Genomic DNA, 20,157 nt, shown 5'->3' with positions numbered 1-20,157 from the left:
GAGACCGAGGGGAGAGAGGAAGAGAGACCGAGGGGAGAGAGGAAGAGAGACCGAGGGGATAGAAGAGGAGAGACCGAGGGGAGAGAGGAAGAGAGACCGAGGGGAGACTGAGGGGAGAGAGGAGGAGGCGGAAGCAGGGAGGCTGAGGAGGGGGTGATTCACAGGGGAAACCCGAGTTGGAAGAAATTTTGATTTCACTAGTAACCGATAGTAACTCACTGAAATTGCACTGATAACCGATAGTAATACTGGTAACACTCAGATTTCCCTCATAACAAACAGTAATACAATAACTCACTGATAGTCGCTAAGCGACTGGTAGTAATAGGTGTAATGCCCCAACTTCCTACCTGTAACTAACCCCCTGATATTCACCCTGAGACCATAGCCAGAAATCCCCTGCACTGCACAAGGTCTGGTCAGTCCCCAGTTGATGCCACTTTTAATAGCCCCATCTCTCCCCCTATCCTCTTGGACACTGGTTTGGAACCCGGTTCCGTGTGGTGACAATTTTGAACTGGGAACCTAAGTCAGAGCTGATCTGTACTTGGACTTCACATGTCAAAACCAGACAATACCTGAAGCAAACCCCGAGATTACACAAAGGGCAGTGGGCTTGATGTTTGGGGCATTGCTCACAGGGCACATTGTCCTAAACTCAGCTCAGCACCAACATTTCTCAACCACTCCCTTGCCTCAGACTCAATAAAAGAGATTTTCCATAGAATTTCAGAAAATACAGCAAAGATGGAGGCCATTGGGCCCCCAGTGCTGGCAATCTCTCCTGTAACCCCAATACCACCCCCCCAGTGCTGGCGCTCTCTCCTGTAACCCCAATACCCTCCGCCCGCAGTGCTGGCACTCTCTCCTGTAACCCCAATACCACCCCCCCAGTGCTGGCGCTCTCTCCTGTAACCCCAATACCCCCCGCCCCCAGTGCTGGCACTCTCTCCTGTAACCCCAATACCACCTCCCCCCCAGTGCTGGCGCTCTCTCCTGTAACCCCAATACCACCCCCCCCAGTGCTGGCACTCTCTCCTGTAACCCCAATACCCCCTCCCCCCAGTGCTGGCACTCTCTCCTGTAACCCCAATACCCCCCGCCCCCAGTGCTGGCACTCTCTCCTGTAACCCCAATACCACCCCCCCAGTGCTGGCGCTCTCTCCTGTAACCCCAATACCCCCCGCCCCCAGTGCTGGCACTCTCTCCTGTAACCCCAATACCACCTCCCCCCCCAGTGCTGGCGCTCTCTCCTGTAACCCCAATACCACCACCCCCAGTGCTGGCACTCTCTCCTGTAACCCCAATACCACCCCCCCAGTGCTGGCACTCTCTCCTGTAACCCCAATACCACCCCCCCAGTGCTGGCGCTCTCTCCTGTAACCCCAATACCCCCCCCCCCAGTGCTGGCACTCTCTCCTGTAACCCCAATACCCCCTCCCCCCAGTGCTGGCACTCTCTCCTGTAACCCCAATACCCCCCGCCCCCAGTGCTGGCACTCTCTCCTGTAACCCCAATACCACCCCCCCAGTGCTGGCGCTCTCTCCTGTAACCCCAATACCCCCCGCCCCCAGTGCTGGCACTCTCTCCTGTAACCCCAATACCACCTCCCCCCCAGTGCTGGCGCTCTCTCCTGTAACCCCAATACCACCACCCCCAGTGCTGGCACTCTCTCCTGTAACCCCAATACCACCCCCCCAGTGCTGGCACTCTCTCCTGTAACCCCAATACCACCCCCCCAGTGCTGGCGCTCTCTCCTGTAACCCCAATACCCCCCCCCCAGTGCTGGCACTCTCTCCTGTAACCCCAATACCCCCTCCCCCCAGTGCTGGCACTCTCTCCTGTAACCCCAATACCCCCCGCCCCCCCAGTGCTGGCGCTCTCTCCTGTAACCCCAATACCCCTTCCCCCCCCAGTGCTGGCGCTCTCTCCTGTAACCCCAATACCCCCGCCCCCCAGTGCTGGCGCTCTCTCCTGTAACCCCAATACCCCCGCCCCCCAGTGCTGGCGTTCTCTACTGTAACCCCAATACCACCCCCCCCAGTGCTGGCGCGCTCTCCTGTAACCCCAATACCACCACCCCCCAGTGCTGGCACTCTCTCCTGTAACCCCAATACCCCCCCCCCCAGTGCTGGCGCTCTCTCCTGTAACCCCAATACCACCCCCCCCCCAGTGCTGGCGCTCTCTCCTGTAACCCCAATACCCCCCCCCCCAGTGCTGGCGCTCTCTCCTGTAACCCCAATACCACCCCCCCCCAGTGCTGGTGCTCTCTCCTGTAACCCCAATACCCCCCCCCCCCAGTGCTGGCGCTCTCTCCTGTAACCCCAATACCACCCCCCCCCAGTGCTGGCACTCTCTCCTGTAACCCCAATACCCCCCCCCCCCAGTGCTGGCGCTCTCTCCTGTAACCCCAATACCACCCCCCCCCCAGTGCTGGCGCTCTCTCCTGTAACCCCAATACCCCCCCCCCAGTGCTGGCGCTCTCTCCTGTAACCCCAATACCACCCCCCCCAGTGCTGGCGCTCTCTCCTGTAACCCCAATACCCTCCCCCCCAGTGCTGGCACTCTCTCCTGTAACCTCAATACCCTACCCGCCCCGCAGTGCTGGCGCTCTCTCCTGTAACCCCAATACCCTCCCCGCCCCCCAGTGCTGGCGCTCTTTCCTATAACCCCAATACCCTCCCCGCCCTCCAGTGCTGGCGCTCTCTCCTATAACCCCAATACCCTCCCCCCCACAGTGCTGGCGCTCTCTCCTGTAACCCCAATACCCTCCCCGCCCCCCAGTGCTGGCGCTCTCTCCTGTAACCCCAATACCCTCCCCGCCCCCCAGTGCTGGCGCTCTCTCCTGTAACCCCAATACCCTCCCCGCCCCCCCAGTGCTGGCGCTCTCTCCTATAACCCCAATACCCTCCCTGCCCCCCAGTGCTGGCGCTCTCTCCTATAACCCCAATACCCTCCCCGCCCCCCAGTGCTGGCGCTCTCTCCTGTAACCCCAATACCCTCCCCGCCCCCCAGTGCTGGCGCTCTCTCCTATAACCCCAATACCCTCCCCGCCCCCCAGTGCTGGCGCTCTCTCCTGTAACCCCAATACCCTCCCTGCCCCCCAGTGCTGGCGCTCTCTCCTATAACCCCAATACCCTCCCCGCCCCCCAGTGCTGGCGCTCTCTCCTATAACCCCAATACCCTCCCCGCCCCCCAGTGCTGGCGCTCTCTCCTATAGCCCCAATACCTTACCCCCCCAGATTCATTTATATTCCTCCTTTTTAGACATTTATCCTATTCCCTTTGAAACAACGGTCAGGTTGCCTCAGTAACCACATGCTGTGGCTCATGGGTGGCCACCTGGTTCTTGGAACTTCTTGCACATCAGCGCTGAACGGCCTGGCTCTAATTTTAAGGTTGTGCCCCCTCTGTTCTGGACTCCCCCACCAGAGGAAATGGTTTCTCTCTGTCCACCCGATCAACTCCTTTAAGCATCTTAATCACCTCAATCAGATCACCCCTTAATCTTCTATACTCCAGGGAATACAAGCCTAGTCTGTGCAACCTGTCCTCGTAATTTAACCCTTTTGGAAAAGGGAGGTTGGAGATCCGGTGGTAGTTTGCAAGGTCAGTGGGGCAAAGGGTGGGTTTTTGAGGAGAGGTGTGATTACAGTGGTTTTGAAAGGGAAGGTGACAGTACCTGAGGAAAGGGAATTGTTTAAAATGTCAGTTAGCATGGAGAAGGAAGGGATTTTGTGTGGTCAGCAGTTTGGTGGGAATAGGGTTGAGGGAGCAGGAGGTGGGTCTCATGGACAAGATGACCTCAGAAAGGACATGAGGGGAGATCGGAGAGAAACTAGAGAAAGATGTGAGTTCAGGGCTAGGGCAGGGGGGGAACCTTAGTGGAGGTTTGGGCTGCTGGGCTAGGGGAAGGAACGGTAGCGGTAGAGGCAACTGAACTGATGGTCTCAATCTTAGAGACAAAGATGTCCATGAGCTCCTCGCACTTGTTGGAGGTGAGGATGGAGGAGACAGGGGAGAGCGGTTTAAGGAGATGGTTGGTAGTGGAGAAAAGAAACAAAGTATTACCTTTGCATTCCAGGATGATCCTGGTATAGTGAGCAGTTTTGGCAGGGGAGAGCAGGACCCAATAGTCTTTTATGTGGTCCAGCCAGATCTCGGGATGGATGGCTAAATCAATTGTACACCAAATATGCTCATGTTTGCGTCCCTTGGACCTGAGGGGAGGTACTGGGAGAACAGCCAGGATGGGAGGGTAAGGACAAAGACATCAAAGTGCAAATGCGGGCGTGATTGAGCTGATCAACAGCTGGAGAAGTATCGTGGCGAATGGAGGGTCAACTCCATCATTAATTTAACCAAACACTACACGCTACATTCATTACTGCTCAATTGTACCTTGAATCCTCATTAAATTCATTTTTTACATATTTAACTTGTTTACCCAAATAAATTGAGTTTGTTAGACAACTCCATGTCTACGAATCTATAGACAGTTCACATCATGCTGACGTCTCAAGCTAATCGGTATTGATCCGAATGACATTCAGTTGAAACAGAAAGCTGCCAAATATGCTGATATTTATGAATGATTGAATTTACCAGAGTTGTAATTACAATAGACTGAGGATTTCATAACGATGTTATGGCCTTGCTCCTCCTCATCTCCAGCTCTACACCCTAACTCATACTTTCTACTCTTCTGACTCTGGTTTAACTGCGCACTCCCCCTTCCTCTGTTCCACTGTGTCATAGGGGTCAGTTTTGGCTCAGTGATAGAACTCTTGTCTCTAAATCAGAGGATTCAAGGCCCACTCCAGAAACTTGAGCACATAATCTAGGCTGTCACTCCAGTGCAGTGCTGAGGGAGGTGCCGTCTTTCAGACGAGACATTAAAATGAGGCCCCGCTTCCCTCTCAGGTGGATGTAAGAGATCCCAATTTTGAACAAGAGGAGTTGAGTTCTCCCCTGGTGTCCGAGTCAATATTTATCCCTTAACCAACACCACTAAAACAGATGATCTGGTCATTATCATGTTGCTGTTTGTGGGAGCTTGCTGTGCGCAAATGGGCTGCCGCGTTTCCTACATTACAACAGTGACTACACTTCATTGACAGTAAAGCGCCCTGAGTTCGTGAAGGTCTTTCTTTTTTATTGCTGTTACAGATCACACGTATCAGTTTGAGACATGCAGATCCAATAGCACTGAGGTAAATTGTTGCTTTTGCATCAATCGCTGTCCAGGCAAATGGAGGCCTGTGCACATATCGTTATGCAGATGAACAGATCACCAGGGTCCCAAAGCTGGTTAAATGTTCAAAGCCAGTGGACAGATGGCTAGACTGTTTCCTTTGCTAACATTAAAATAATTTTAAAATAACTGTTGAAAAGTTCCCAGGTGGTTCACGTTCTAAAAATAAATTTACCTTGCACTGGTTGTAGTTATACTGCATCTGGTGTAAAGCCGAGGACCTCCTTCGGCTGGTCTCACACCATTGACTAAAATGCAACGCACCTTTTGTTTTGTCAACCATACCCTAGTTATAGAGCAGCTTTCGCATGATGTGAAAAACGGTGCTGTAAGTTGCCCACTGGACATCCACCCAGAGTGGGTGAAAGGGGGCACTAAGGAGGTGGATGCTGACAAAATATCGGTAGAAGTGGAAAAGATAGAAGCAATGGAAGGGGTGAAAATTGATAGACAGGATGTACTAGAAAGGCTGGGTATGCTTAGAGTGGACAAGTCGCAAGGTCCAGATGGCTTGCATCCCAGGTTGCTAAGGGAATTGGGGGAAGAGATAGCGGAAGGGCTTGCCATAATTTTCCAATCTTCCCTAGATGAGGGGGCGGTGCCTGACGATTGGAAAGTGGCAAATGTGACACCATTGTTGAAGAAAGGGTGTACGGACAATCCTAGTAACTATAGGCTGGTCAGTTTAACATCAGTGGTGGGTAAAGTTTTAGCAACAATAATCAAGGAAAAAATGAACGGGCATTTGGAGAGGTTAAAGCTAATTAAGGAGAGCCAACATGGATTTGTAAAAGGCAGATCGTATTTGACTAATCTAATTGAATTTTTTGATGAAGTAACAGAGAGGATTGATGAAGAGAATGCAATGGATGTTGTCTACATGGATTTTAGGAAGGCGTTTGACAAAGTACCACATAGAAGGCTGGTTAACAAAATTGAGGCTCATGGAATAGGTGGGTCAGTGGCAGCTTGGATAAGGAATTGGCTTAAGGACAGAAAACAGCGAGTTGTGGTAAATGGCTGTTTTTCAGACTGGAGGATGGTAGACAGTGGTGTTCCCCAAGGGTCAGTGCTGGGGCCACTGATATTTTTGATATATATAAAGGACCTGGATATTGGAATACAGAGTAGAATTTCTAAATTTGCCAATGACACCAAACTTGGGGGTGTGGTAAACAGTGATGATGATATCAATCGACTGCAACAGGATATAGAAAGGCTAGCAGACAAGTGGCAGATGGAATTTAATACCGAGAAGTGTGAAGTGATGCATTTTGGCAGAAGGAACAGGGAGAGGCAATATACACTTAATGGAACAGTTTTAAAGAGTGTGCAGGGACAGAGGGACCTGGGAGTTAATGTGCATGGGTCCCTGAAGGTGGCAGGACATACAGGAAACTTTGGTTTATCCGGAGGTTATATGTCCGGAATACTCGATCTAACGGCAAAAATCAGGAGCCGTTTGCTATAAGTTTTTTTAGTTCTCGTTGCTTTTTTTTTCCCAGTCAGGCACTGCAAGGTCTGTAGCTATAGCAACAGCTTCAGTTAGAGACGCTTGCAGCTGCAGCTGACTGTTTTGAAGCTGTTGCTAAGCAACAGGGTTTGTTGATTCACACGGAGCTTTTCAGTTCCGTATGTTTCAACATTAACGCTGGTATGTCCGGCACTTTTGATGGTACGGCACCAGCTCGGTCCCGTCAGTGCCGGATATCAGAAAGTTTCCTGTATTGAGAGTGGTTAACAAAGCATATGGGATCTTGGGCTTCATAAATAGAAGTATTGAGTACAAAAGTAGAGAAGTTATGCTGAACTTTTATAAAGTGCTGGTTAGGCCACAACTGGAGTATTGCGTCCAGTTCTGGTCACCACACTATAGGAAGAATGTGAAGACCCTTGAGAGGGTGCAGAGGAGATTTACCAGAATGGTTCTGGGAATGGGGGATCTTAGCTACAAGGACAGGTTGGAGAAGCTGGATTTATTTTCATGAGAGCAAAGGAGGTTGAGGGGTGATTTGATAGAGGTGTACAAGATTATGACAGGTTTGGATAGGCTAGATGGGGAAAGGCTGTTCCCACTAGTTGATGGTACAAGGACTAGGGGACACAGATTTAAGGTTTTGTGCAAGCGATACAGGGGGGACGTGAGGAAAAACTTTTTTATGCAGCGAGTGGTGAGGACCTGGAACTCGCTGTCGATGGAAGTGGTGGAGGTGGAGACACTCAATGTTTTCAAGGGGAGACTGCAGAGGCACTTGAGGGAAATAAACTTGCAGGGCTACAGGGATAGAGCGGGGGAATGGGACTGACTGGATTGTTCTACAGAGAGCCGGCACGGACTCGATGGGCCTCCTTCTGTGCCGTTATGACTCTATGGCCTAGAAATTCAGTTGTTAGCGCCAGCCGCTAGCGCCTTAAGAGGGTGAGAAGTGGGGTGCGAAGCAGCTAGCGCCCGGGCGCGGCGTGATCTGCGCCTCTCGCGAACTTCAGTCAAGAATTAGCGGTGGCGCAAAACCGCAGCGCCCGCTCAGGTGCGCGCGCAGATCCTGACGTCATTTCATGGTGCAATGTCCTTGGTGCGCCCCGAACCGGAACTTCAGTGGCGCCCCCCTTCTATGCGCCTGGCGCTCCCAGCGACTGGTTGAGTGGAACGGTTCCCAGTCGCTGTGGGGCGCTGGGGGCGCTATTTAAAGGGGACTCTTCCTGCATTCTTTGTGGCAGCCATTTTGTTCCACTCCTTCTGTGTGAGAGAGAGAGATTTGGAGAGAGGCAAAGGGAGAGAGCTTTCTGCTTTGACTCAGCGCTCGCACAGGTACTTCTGGCTTCAGGCCAGAGCTTTGCAGTTGGATTTAACTTTCAGTGCCATAGCCTTGAGTCGCCACATATAATGGGGGCTGCAATGGGTGGAAACGTTGGGTTTCTCCATTGGATTGAAAGGGCTCAGAGACGCCGAGAGAGAGTGCCAATCATGGCCAGACGGAGGAGGGCCAGCAGGCATCGGCACAGGAGGCCTTACCCACCCAGGGTATATTGCCAGCAGTTCTCATACCTCAACATGTCTGAGGAGCAGTGTATTCAGAGGCTGCGATTCAGAAGGGAGGTGGTCACTGAGATCTGCCACCTGCTTCAGAGAGATCTGCAGCCTCAGCTGAGGAGCAGGATGTCACTGTTGGCAGTGAAGGTGACAGTGGCTCTCAACGTCTATGCCACCGGCTCCTTCCAATCCGCTACTGGGGACATTGCCAATGTCTCCCAGTTCGCGGTGCATTGCTGCATCCGCCAGTTGACGAATGCCCTCTTCAGAAGGAGACGTCAGTACATTTCCTTCCCCATGACGCCGGACAAGCAGCAAGAGCGCGCAATGGGATTTGCAAGAATAGTGGGCTTCCCCATGGTCCAGGGCGCCATTGACTGCACGCATGTGGCTTTGCGGGCGCCTCTAGGGAATGCCGAGGATTACTGCAACCGGAAGGGTTACCATTCGCTGAACGTCCAGTTGGTGTGTGACCACAGGCAGCTCATACTAGCTGTCAATGCCCGCTTTCCAGGCAGCAGCCACGACGCCTTCATCCTGCGCCAGACTTCTGTGGCAGACAAATTCGAAGCCCCGGCTCACCCAGGAGGCTGGCTTATCGGGGACAAGGGCTATCCTTTGTGCACCTGGCTGATGACCCCGCTCCTTGCGCCCACCACCCCTGCTGAAGAACGATACAATGACAGCCATCAAGCGACCAGGAACATCATTGAGCACACAATCGGCGTGCTGAAGCAATGGTTCCGCTGTCTGGACCATTCCGGGGGAGCCCTACAGTACGAGTACCCCATTTCATTGTAGTGTGCTGCATGCTGCACAACCTGGCTATCCTCAGGACTCAGCCACTGCCAGCAGACATTGGAGGACTATCAGAGGAGGAGGAGGAGGAGGAGGAGGAGGTGGAGGAGGAGCACCAAGACGGGAGAGATGCAAGGGCCATCCGTCAGCGGCTTATTGCAAGTTGGTTCTAGGCCCCCTCTCAGGGAATGGCTTGTGCCATTGAAAGAACATGAATGGAGCCGCTCTGCAAACCCTCAGCCGGTCAAGACAACAAATAGTTCAAAGTGTAAACATGGACAATCTGAATAAAGACCATTTTTTATTTGACAAACTCTGTGCCCTTCCCGCATGACAACCAAATACAGAGAAACCCCCAAAAAACAGTCAGACACATAACTGGCTCTCACAACCTGGAGAAAATGAAAAAAACAGTTAAACAAAAATGACCATGATCCTCGGCCTTCATATAAAAAAACATAAAATCCTCGGCCTTCATATAACAAAAACATAAAATCCTCGGCCTTCATATTAAAAAAAATCACATTCTCGGCCTTCATATAAAAAAAAAATCACATTCTCGGCCTTCATATAAAAAAAACATTGTGCCACACCTTCTACTTTTTCACCTGTGAGGGTGATCCGCCTTGCTTGTGCGATTGGCCCCTACCCGCCCTGCAGCTCCTCCTCAATGGGACCCCAGTGGCTGCAGCAAGGCTGGGGGAAGGCTGCTGAGGGTCAGATGGTGAGTCGGCAGATGCCCTTGGGGGACGGCCTGGACCAGCTCTGGGCCTGGAGGGCCCGGCTGCTGACTGCTCCAACTCTACTTGGGCAGCAGCAGTCTGTCCTACGGGTGGTGGCAGCTGCAGTGGAGGAGTGACAGTGTTGGCAGCAGGAATGCTGCCAACCTAACAGAGCCCAGGCACTCTCTAGTCGGCCGAGGCACTGGCACTCGCACGGGCCAGCACTGAAGCATGCGCAGCAATCTGCTGAAGCACAGCTTGCTGGGCTGCTGCAGCGTGGCGAGGGCCCCGGCAATTCCCGGCCGATCCAGCGAGGGTGGCAGCAGTTAGTGCCCGTGTGGCCCTGATCTGTGCCTGCATCAGACCAGCCAGTGAATGCATGGCACGACTAAGCACTTGGCTGGAAGCCGCATGTGATGCAGCGAAGTCCTGCTGACCCCTAGCCTGTGCTGCCCCGAAGTCCTGCAGACTCCTGGCCTGTGCTGCCCCGAATTCCGGAACACTCCTTGCCAGTGACTCTATGGAGTCAGGCATCCTTGCCACTGTAGCCATGAGCTCAGTGTGCCTGCGCTCAGTCTGGGCGCCCATTTCACCAAGGAGCCGCACCTCCTCTGCGCTCACCGTAGCAGGACTGGAGGCCGCACTCCCCCTCCGGGGAGAAGGCCGCCGAGCTACCCCACCCCTCCCACGTTGCTGCAGCCCACTGGGCCCCGGAGCTTTACCCTCATCAGACCCTTCCCCCCTCCAGGGAAGACATGTCCCCATCATGGCCATGGGCTGCACAAGAGTTGCTTTAGAGTGAGGACAGGGCGGCAGCGAGGGAGGCATGAGTGCTGCTATGCACTGCATTGGTTCGACAGTGGCAAAGGATGCTGGTGTGAGGCACAAGTGGAAAGAGAGAGGTCAAAAAGTTGATGACCTTACCATTGCTGTCCAGAACGGGGTCGGCATCTCCACTGGTGACTGGGCCAATCAGCCGGCCTCCCATAATCCGCTCAACTCGCTGCGCCAGGTCGCTGAGCTCTTTAAGGTCAGGATGGCCTACCCCGGTCCGTAGCTGCTGCCTGCGATTGTGGGCCAGCTTGCCCTGCAAGAGAAAGGACGGCCTCTGAGTACAGTGTCAAGCCCTGATCGTGCCATCACTGCCTCCCATGTTTTTACCAACTTGCTTAAAATGTGGAAAATAACTTGGCCCAGGTGAGTTGACCAATGGTGATTCCTGGACCTGTTTATCAACAGTCAACTTGACTGTAACAAGGAACAAACAATCGCTGGATTAGACACTCAGTATTTGTCTTCTCTGTGCTGACTATTGCTCCTTGGCTTTAGGAACAGAGGAACAGGAGGAGGCCATTCAGCGTCTTGAGTCTGTTCCGCCATTCAATTAAATCATGGCTGATCTGTATCTTAACTACATTCACCCGCCTTAGCTCCATATCCCTAATACCCTTACCTAACAAAAAGCTATCAATCTCAGTTTTGAAATTTTCAATTGTCCTAGCCTCAGCAGCGCTTTGGGGCAGAGTTTCCAGATTTCCAATACACATTTGTGTGAATAAGTGCTTCCTGACATCACCTCTGAATGGCCTAGCTCTAGTTTTAAAGATGAGTCATAGGCCTAGAAATTCAGTATCGCTACGTTTGGGGCGCTACAGCCTGTGAAACCTGACGTGAGCACTATTGGCTTGCTGACTATCAGCAGCAGGTCAACCATTAAAGAGGAGATTTGATCAGTCATCATTTGCAGGTGGCAGGACTTTGTTGTCTCAGGCCTGGGGCAACTTTTACCAGGCTTAAACACACCTGTGGAAGGTTGGAGCCTCACACACTTCTCCAGTGTGACTTCCTGCGAAACCCCTCTCGCCACCCTCACTCAGTGCTTCCTCAACTGAGGCATCTACCAGAAGCATGGGAGACCATTTTTTCCCTCCCTTCTTGGCATTAGAGGACCTCCAGCCCCATTCGCGAAATGACACATGCCACAACTGCAGCAGTTGCCATCAGAATTTTCATGCAAAACAAACAACTGATGGCATTTTTACAAAATACACATTTCACCCAAGTGACTACCCTTGTGACTATTTGTGCTTTATTTTCCTCTTACGCGTGCTCTTACATAGTGGTTCCCCTGTGGCTTCAGCAGATGTGGAGGCCCCTTGCTCACTTTCCTGCTGCTCCTGTCTCGACACCTTTGGCGGGCGTCCTCTGGCGTGGCGAGCCTGTGAGGGCTCATCAGCAGTCTGCTGCTCCTGCGGCTGTGCAGGAGTTGAGACGTCTATCTCAGTTGGGTGTGGACTCCGGCGGGGCTCTGACTGAGGGCTCTGCAGTGGCATGGACATGTGAGCGCTTGGAGAGGAGCCCCCACTTCCTTGAGGTTTGCCACCAACCTCCCTCTCATGGGTCAGGGCCCCCTCAGTGCCTGCAAGTGGCTTGAGAGCACCTTGCTGCACATCAGGGAGGCCATGGGGACCCGTATCTGCAATGGCAGTCCTACTCAGAAGGACTTCTATGAAGGTCTGGTTTCTCTGTTCAATAGATGCCCATCGCTCCTCAAGAGATTTCATTCTATTCTGAACACTCACCATGTTTTCCATACCCTGGCGACTAACCTCCTCCATGGCCGTAGCCCTCCTCTCCTCTACCGTAGCCAGCCTTACCACGGAGGCAGCAATCATTTCCACGTAGGTAGCCATTCTTTCCGTGTTGAGGCGTTCATGCGCCACTGACTCCACAAAGGCTCTGCTCATGTTCGCTATGGACTCCTCCATTCGCTCCAGACTCGCAGTGACCCTGGAGACAAAACCTGCCAGAGACTCCTGCATCTGTGCATGGAGTTCCATCACCTCTGATCTTACGGATGGACCCAGAGGCAGAGGGTCGACATGCAGCTGAGCCGAGTTGGCAGAGTCCTGCACCCTCCGATGAGGACTCTCCACTGCTGCCCCTGTCTCCACAATCTGCTGATGCTCACTTGTGAGCTGTGATACACCAGGTGACAACTCTACTCTATGTCCCGAAGGTCCCACCGAGGTGTGAGTGTCTGCGCTGGTGCTGGGTGCTCTTATTTCTGCTGACGCTGCACCTCAGAGGTTGCTGAGGAGTCTGACATCTCAGGCTCTTCCTCCTGCACAGTGTGGATGGGGACGCTCGATGGTCCTGTGGGGGAGTGAAGGATAAAGTTAGAGATGTGATGCCATGGTTACATGCACATAGTATTTTGCAGATGATCATAAGTCCATATGATGTAGCTTCAGAATCATTATCAGCGACTCATGCAATGCCAATGAGAGAGATGGAAAACTATTCTGTCACCAGCTTGCGGGGATGCACCTGTCTGTCCTTCCCCAACTTCCGCATCTCTGTCAGCCCCGACAATCTCCAGGATGGCTTCCTCCCAGGGGATGAGCTGGGCTAAAGAGGGCAGCCCTCCTCCTGTCCTGGCTCGCTCTCTCCTGTTGTGAGCTCTCTTTTCCTGCAATGAGGGAGACAAGTGGAGGTTGAGTGAGAATGAAGGAGTGAGTGCAGAGATTGCATAGCATAGATACTTAGAAGGAGACAAAGATGGAGTGAGGTTGCAAGACCAAGGGCCCTCCCTGTGTATCAGAGGAAGGCAGCAGCAGCCAACTTCCTGGCACCAGGGGTGGCTCTGCTGCACAGAATGGGAGGAAAAAGAGGGGTAGATCTATAGTAATAGGGGATTCAATTGTAAGGGGAATAGATAGGCGTTTCTGCGGCCGCAAACGAGACTCCAGGATGGTGTGTTGCCTCCCTGGTGCAAGGGTCAAGGATGTCTCCGAGCGGCTGCAGAACATCTTGGAAGGGGAGGGTGAACAGCCAGTTGTCGTGGTGCATATAGGCACCAACGATATAGGTAAAAAGCGGGATGAGGTCCTAAAAGCGGAATATAGGGAGTTAGGAGATAAATTAAAAAACAGGACCTCAAAGATAGTAATCTCAGGATTGCTACCAGTGCCACGTGCTAGTCAGAGTAGAAACAGAAGGATACTTCAGATGAATACGTGGCTAGAGGAATGGTGCCGGGGGAGGGATTCAAGTTCCTGGGACATTGGAACCGGTTCTGGGGGAGGTGGAACCAGTTCAAACCGGACGGTTTGCACCTGGGCAGGGCTGGAACCGATGTCCTAGGGGGAGTGTTTGCTAGTGCTGTGGGGGAGGGTTTAAACTAAAATGGCAGGGGGTTGGGAACCTGAGCAGGGAGACAGAGGAAAGGGAAACAAGGATAAAAGCAAAAGATAGGAAGGAGAAAAACAAAAGTGGCAGTCAGAGAAATCAACGGTTTAAATCAAACATGGCCACAGTAAATAATAATTCTAATAGGTCTAAGAGCGTTAAAAAAACAAGCCTGAAGGCTTTGTGTCTTAATGCGAGGAGCATTTGTAATAAGGTGGATGAATTGGCTGCGCAAATAGAAGTAAACAAATACGATTTGGTTGGGATTACGGAAACGTGGCTCAAGGAAGGCCAGGACTGGGAACTCAACATCCAGGGGTATTCGATATTCAGGAAAGATAGGCAAAAAGGAAAGGGAGGTGGGGTAGCATTACTGGTTAAAGAAGGGATTAACACAATTGTAATGAAGGATATTAGCTCTGATGAGGTGGAATCTGTATGGGTAGAATTGAGAAATACTAAGGGGAAAAAAACATTAGTGGGAGTGGTTTATAGACCTCCAAACAGTAAGGCGGAGGTTGGGGATGGCATTAAAAGGGAAATTAAAGAAGCGTGCAATAAGGGCACAGCAGTCATCATGGGTGACTTTAATCTACATATAGATTGGGCCAACCAAATTAGTAACAATACTGTGGAGGAGGAATTCATGGAGTGTTTACGGGATGGTTTCCTGGACCAATATGTCGAGGAACCAACCAGAGATCAGGCCATCTTAGACTGTGCATTATGTAACGAGAAAGGATTAATTAGCAATCTTGTTGTACGAGACCCCTTGGGTCGGAGCGATCATAATATGATCGAATTCTTCATTAAGATGGAGAATGAAGTAGTTGACTCAGAGACTAGGGTCCTCAATTTAAATAAAGGAAACTATGATGGTCTGAGGAGCGAGTTGGGTAGGATTGATTGGGGAATGGCACTCAAAGGGTTGACGGTGGATAGGCAATGGCAAACATTCAAAGACCGAGTGGATGAACTACAGAATTTGTTCATCCCAGTTTGGCATAAAAATAAAACAAAAAAGGTGACCCAACCATGGCTAACAAGGGAAATTAGGGATAGCATAAGGTCCAAGGAGAGGGCATATAAATTGGCCAGAAAAAGCAATAATCCTGAGGATTGGGAGCAGTTTAGGATTCAACAAAGGAGGACAAAGGGATTAATTAAGAAAGGGAAAATAGAATATGAGAGTAAGCTAGCGGTGAACATAAAAACTGACTGTAAAAGCTCTTATAGATATGTGAAGAGAAAAAAATTGGTGAAGTCAAGCGTAGGTCCCTTGCAGTCAGAATCGGGGGAATTTATAATGGGGAACAAAGAAATGGCAGACCAACTAAATACATATTTTGGTTCTGTCTTCACAAAGGAGGACACAAATAACCTCCCAGAGATGCCGGGGAACATAGGGTCTGATGAAAGGGTGGAACTGAAAGAAATCAGTATTTGTAGGGAAATGGTGTTAGGAAAATTGATGGGACTGAAGGCCAATAAATCCCCAGGGCCTGATAATCTACATCCCAGGGTACTTAAGGAACTGGCCCTAGAAATAGTAGATGCATTGCTGGCCATCTTCCAGAACTCAATAGACTCTGGAACGGTACCCATGGATTGGCGGGTAGCTAATGTTACCCCACTATTCAAAAAAGGTGGTAGAGAAAAGGCGGGGAATTATAGACCGGTAAGCTTGACATCGGTAGTGGGGAAAATGCTAGAGTCCATTATAAAAGATGTAATAGCAGAGCACTTGGAAGGCAGTGACTGGATCGGACAAAGTCAACATGGATTTACAAAAGGTAAATCATGCTTGACTAATCTACTGGAATTTTTTGAGGATGTAACTGGTAAAATAGATAAGGGAGAACCAGTGGATGTGGTGTATTTGGACTTTCAGAAGGCTTTCGATAAGATCCCGCATAAGAGATTAGCGTGTAAATTAAGGCACATGGGATTGGGGGCAAGGTATTGACTTGGATAGAGAACTGGTTGGCGGACAGAAAGCAAAGAGTTGGAATAAACGGGTCATTTTCCGAGTGGCAGGCAGTGACCTAGGACCCCAGCTCTTCACAATATATATTAATGATCTGGACGAGGGAATTGGATGTAATATCTCCAAATTTGCAGACGACACAAAGCTGGGTGGGAGGGTATGCTGTGAGGAGGATGTCGTGAAACTCCAGTACGATTTGGACAGGTTGGGTGATTGGGCAGAAACATGGCAAATACACTATAATGTGGATAAATGTGAGGTTATCCACTTTGGTGGCAAAAACAGGAAGGCAGATTATTATTTGAATGGCAATACATTGGGAGAAGGGGAAGTGCAAAGAGACCTGGGTGTTCTTGTGCACCAGTCGCTGAAGGTAAGCATGCAGGTGCAGCAGGCGGTTAAGAAGGCAAATGGTATGTTGGCCTTCGTAGCAAGAAGGTTCGAGTACAAGAACAAGGATGTCTTGCTGCAGTTATACAGGGCCTTGGTGAGACCACACCTTGAGTATTGTGTGCAGTTTTGGTCGCCTTACCTGAGGAAGGACATCCTTGCTATGGAAGGAGTGCAGCGAAGATTCTCCAGGCTGATACCTGGGATGGCAGGAATGACGTATGAGGAGAGATTGTGTCGATTGGGCTTATACTCACTGGAGTTTAGAAGATTCAGAGGGGATCTCATCGAAACCTATAAAATTCTGTCAGGCCTGGACAGACTAGATGCAGGAAGGATGTTTCTGATGGCCAGGGAGTCCAGAACCAGCGGTCATAGTCTAAGGATAAGGGGTAAGCCATTTAGGACTGAAATGAGGAGGAATTTCTTCACCCAGAGAGTGGTGAACCTGTGGAATTCTCTGCCACAGAGGGCGGTGGAGGCCAGTTCATTAAGTATATTCAAGAAAGAGTTGGATATATTTCTTAAGGCTAAAGGGATCAAGGGATATGGGGAGAAGGCAGGGACAGGGTACTGAATTTGGATGATCAGCCATGATCTCATCGAATGGCGGAGCAGGCTCGAAGGGCCGAATGGCCTACTCCTGCTCCTATCTTCTATGTTTCTATGTTTCTATGTGTTGTCAGTTGTGTTCAAAGCATCAGAGTGAGAGGGAGTGTGAGGGCTGCATGGTGGAATAGTTATGTGAATGTGAGCATAGAGAGAGAGGGAATGGGTAAGGGTGCATGGATGTGAGTGTCAAGTGGGATGTGGAGGAAAAGATTGCTAAAGCTGAGTGCTGGTGAGGAAAGGCAATGGGGATCAGATTGAGGGTGATGGAAACTTCATACAGTACTTACTTTTCCAGTTTGATGAAGGTCATGGAATCTTTTCCTGCACTGCATCCAGGTGTGCCATGTGAGCCCCAAGGAGTTGACTTCACCAGCCACCTGTAGCCACACAGCCTTGGTCTGACTGGGAGGCCTCATCCTCCCTGAAGAAGGGAACAGGACCTCCCTGTGGGCACTAGCACCATCCAGCAATGCCTGGAGTGAAGCCTCATCAAATTTGGGTGCAGCTCTTGCCCTCCCACTGGCCGTTGCTCCTGCAGGCTCCTGTGACATGTTAACGGTGAAGTTTGGAAGCCTGCAGAAGAAGCAAGGCTTCCTGTGGACCTTAAAAGCAGCAGCAATGATGACGTCATATTCTGCGACTTTCTGACTGGAAATACTCAATTGCCAAGGGTTCCCACACGTTGGAAATCAATTGGCCAATTGAGTTAAAATTGCATCAATTTCACAGACCCATTTAGATTCGTGTGGGAAACACGAAATTCGGGGAACCCGACAATTCCCCGCACCTGAGTAAAAATCGACCCCTATGACACAGTGGAACAGAGGAAGGGGGAGTGCGCAGTTAAACCAGAGTCAGAAGAGTAGAAAGTACGAGTTAGGGTGTAGAGCTGGAGATGAGGAGGAGCAAGGCCATAACATCGTTATGAAATCCTCAGTCTATTGTAATTCCACTCTGGTAAATTCAATCATTCATAAATATCAGCATATTTGGTAGCTTTCTGTTTCAACTGAATGTCATTCGGATCAATACCGATTAGCTTGAGACGTCAGCATGATGTGAACTGTCTATAGATTCGTAGGCAGGGAGTTGTCTAACAAACTCAATTTATATTTGGATAAACAAGATAAATATGTAAAAAATGAATTCGCTGAAGATTCAAGGTACAATTGAGCAGTAATGAATGTGGCGCGTAGTGTTTGGTTAAATTAAGGCTTGATGGAGGTGGCCCTTTGCCTTTTCATGAGCGTTCCACAGCATTCGTAATGTCCCAGGACTATATTCATGGTAAACTGGTTCACTCAATCAGGTGAATATGAACTTTATTGAGCAAAGCCCAGCAATTCTTTCCATCAGTCTTTAATGCTCATCAGATTTCATGGCTGGAGTTTCAAAAGGTAAGTTGAAGCAATGACTTAAACCAAAATTTTCACATTGTTTAATAGTACACTGTCTAATATTAAAATTGGGTTCAAGGGGCTGCTGATCTAGTGTATGGTCAGGCTACCCTTGTACATGTTTAGAAATGTTTTATAAATCACAAGCTATTGCATCTAAAAATGTGTATTTGGGGCCATATGGGACCAGTTCTGTCCTTTTGAAACCAGTGTCTACACAGATACCATCATCACACGTGAGGACACCACCCACCAGGTACATGGTACATACTCATGTGACTCGGCCAACGTTGTCTACCTCATACGTTGCAGGAAAGGATGCCCCGGAGCATGGTACATCGGCGAGACCATGCAGACACTGCGACAACGGATGAACGGACACCGCGCAACAATCGCCAGGCAGGAGTGTTCCCTCCCAGTCGGGGAACACTTTAGCAGTCAAGGACATTCAGCCTCCGATCTTCGGGTAAGCATTCTCCAAGGCGGCCTTCGAGACACACGACAACGCAAAATCGTAGAGCAGAAACTGATAGCCAAGTTCCGCACTCATGAGGACGGCCTCAACTGGGACCTTGGGTTCATGTCACGCTACATGTAACCCCACCTGACGTAGGGTCATCCAGACTCGAGTCGTCGTTGGCTGGTTCTCTCTACACAGATGCAGCCGGACCTGCTGTGATTTCCAGCAAAAAAAATGTTTTTTGTTTTTCATACAGACCCCAGCATCTGCAACATTTGACCCCTTGTGACCCCACCTCATTGTTCTTTGATGTAATGTTTTCCTGACTGACCTGTTTGGACACCATTCACACCTTTGATTGCTGTGATTATCTCTCTGCCGAGGTGTGATAAATGGCAGTTAGAAAGATTACCTGTAATCATCTGGCATTATTCTCTGACTATATAAGCTGTGTCTTTATGCATCTCTCCACTTCACCTGACGAAGGAGCAGCGCTCTGAAAGCTTGTGATTTCAAATAAAACTGTTGGACTATAACCTGGTGTTGTGTGACTTCTTACATTTGTCCACCCCAGTCCAACACCGGCATCTCCACACAGTGTCTAGGAGGTAAGTGGAATTTCTGCATTTCACTCAAGACCTGGAGTTTTTTCAGGAAAATAAAATGCCGATTGAATGAGTTGGAACAGTCACCCCCCTGGTCTAAAGGCACCAGTCACAATTCCAAAATATATTCCCTTGTCTTAACTTTCTTTTTAAAAGGAGCAGTGCCTTTTTATGCCTGATGCATGTCCACCTCCAGCAAACATCGCCTATTCTGGGGCCATGATATTTTTGCAAATAGGACCATTTGTCCCAGAATCTTCAATCTTGGATGAGTTCAATTTGAATGTTAGAATGCAATTTGGCAGCTTTTCCAGTCAACCTGAAGATGTGACTTAAGTTAAGATTTGGGAATCACTTGGGTACAACTTGGAGAGAGTCCTGCCTCTCCTCCTCACAAACACAATTTGCACTACACAACCTGCGATAACAGACATGGTACCACTCACCCACTCACACACATGCCATCAACCCACCTCTCCCCTTTCAGATTATCTCTTGTATGTTATTTCAATAATGAACATACACTCTGCTATTCTTGGTTGATGTGTCCGAGTACGTCAGAGGTGACCAACCTGTGACCCACTGAGCTTTGGCAATCTTCCCCTGAAGCTCAGGCAACTAGATCCCACTTGTGCTTATTTTATCTGCTGGCTTCCCTCTGTTTGAATTTTTCAGGGCCTAGAGATTTGGAAAAGGGTTGCTGTCTGATT

General features: G+C 50.2%; 1 protein-coding gene across 1 annotated transcript in view; it reads left to right on the top strand.

Annotated features, from left to right (window-relative positions):
* qkib (QKI, KH domain containing, RNA binding b) overlaps nt 1-19,144 on the top strand; it is a 736,031-nt gene extending 716,887 nt beyond the window's left edge. Inside the window, exon 8 of the mRNA XM_085981974.1 lies at nt 18,695-19,144. Coding sequence (XP_085838100.1) covers nt 18,695-18,756 — 62 coding nt within the window. The 3' untranslated portion in view covers nt 18,757-19,144. The remainder of the gene's footprint in view (nt 1-18,694) is intronic.
* The last annotated feature ends 1,013 nt before the right edge of the window (nt 19,145-20,157 follow it).

The sequence above is a fragment of the Somniosus microcephalus genome, chromosome 3 (genome assembly GCF_052327205.1).
Source record: "Somniosus microcephalus isolate GS21.2 chromosome 3, FLI_Smic_1.0, whole genome shotgun sequence".
Taxonomy (NCBI): Eukaryota; Metazoa; Chordata; class Chondrichthyes; order Squaliformes; family Somniosidae; genus Somniosus; species Somniosus microcephalus.
The sequence above is the reverse complement of the archived record's forward strand: the minus strand, read 5'-3'. Positions and strand labels throughout refer to the sequence as shown.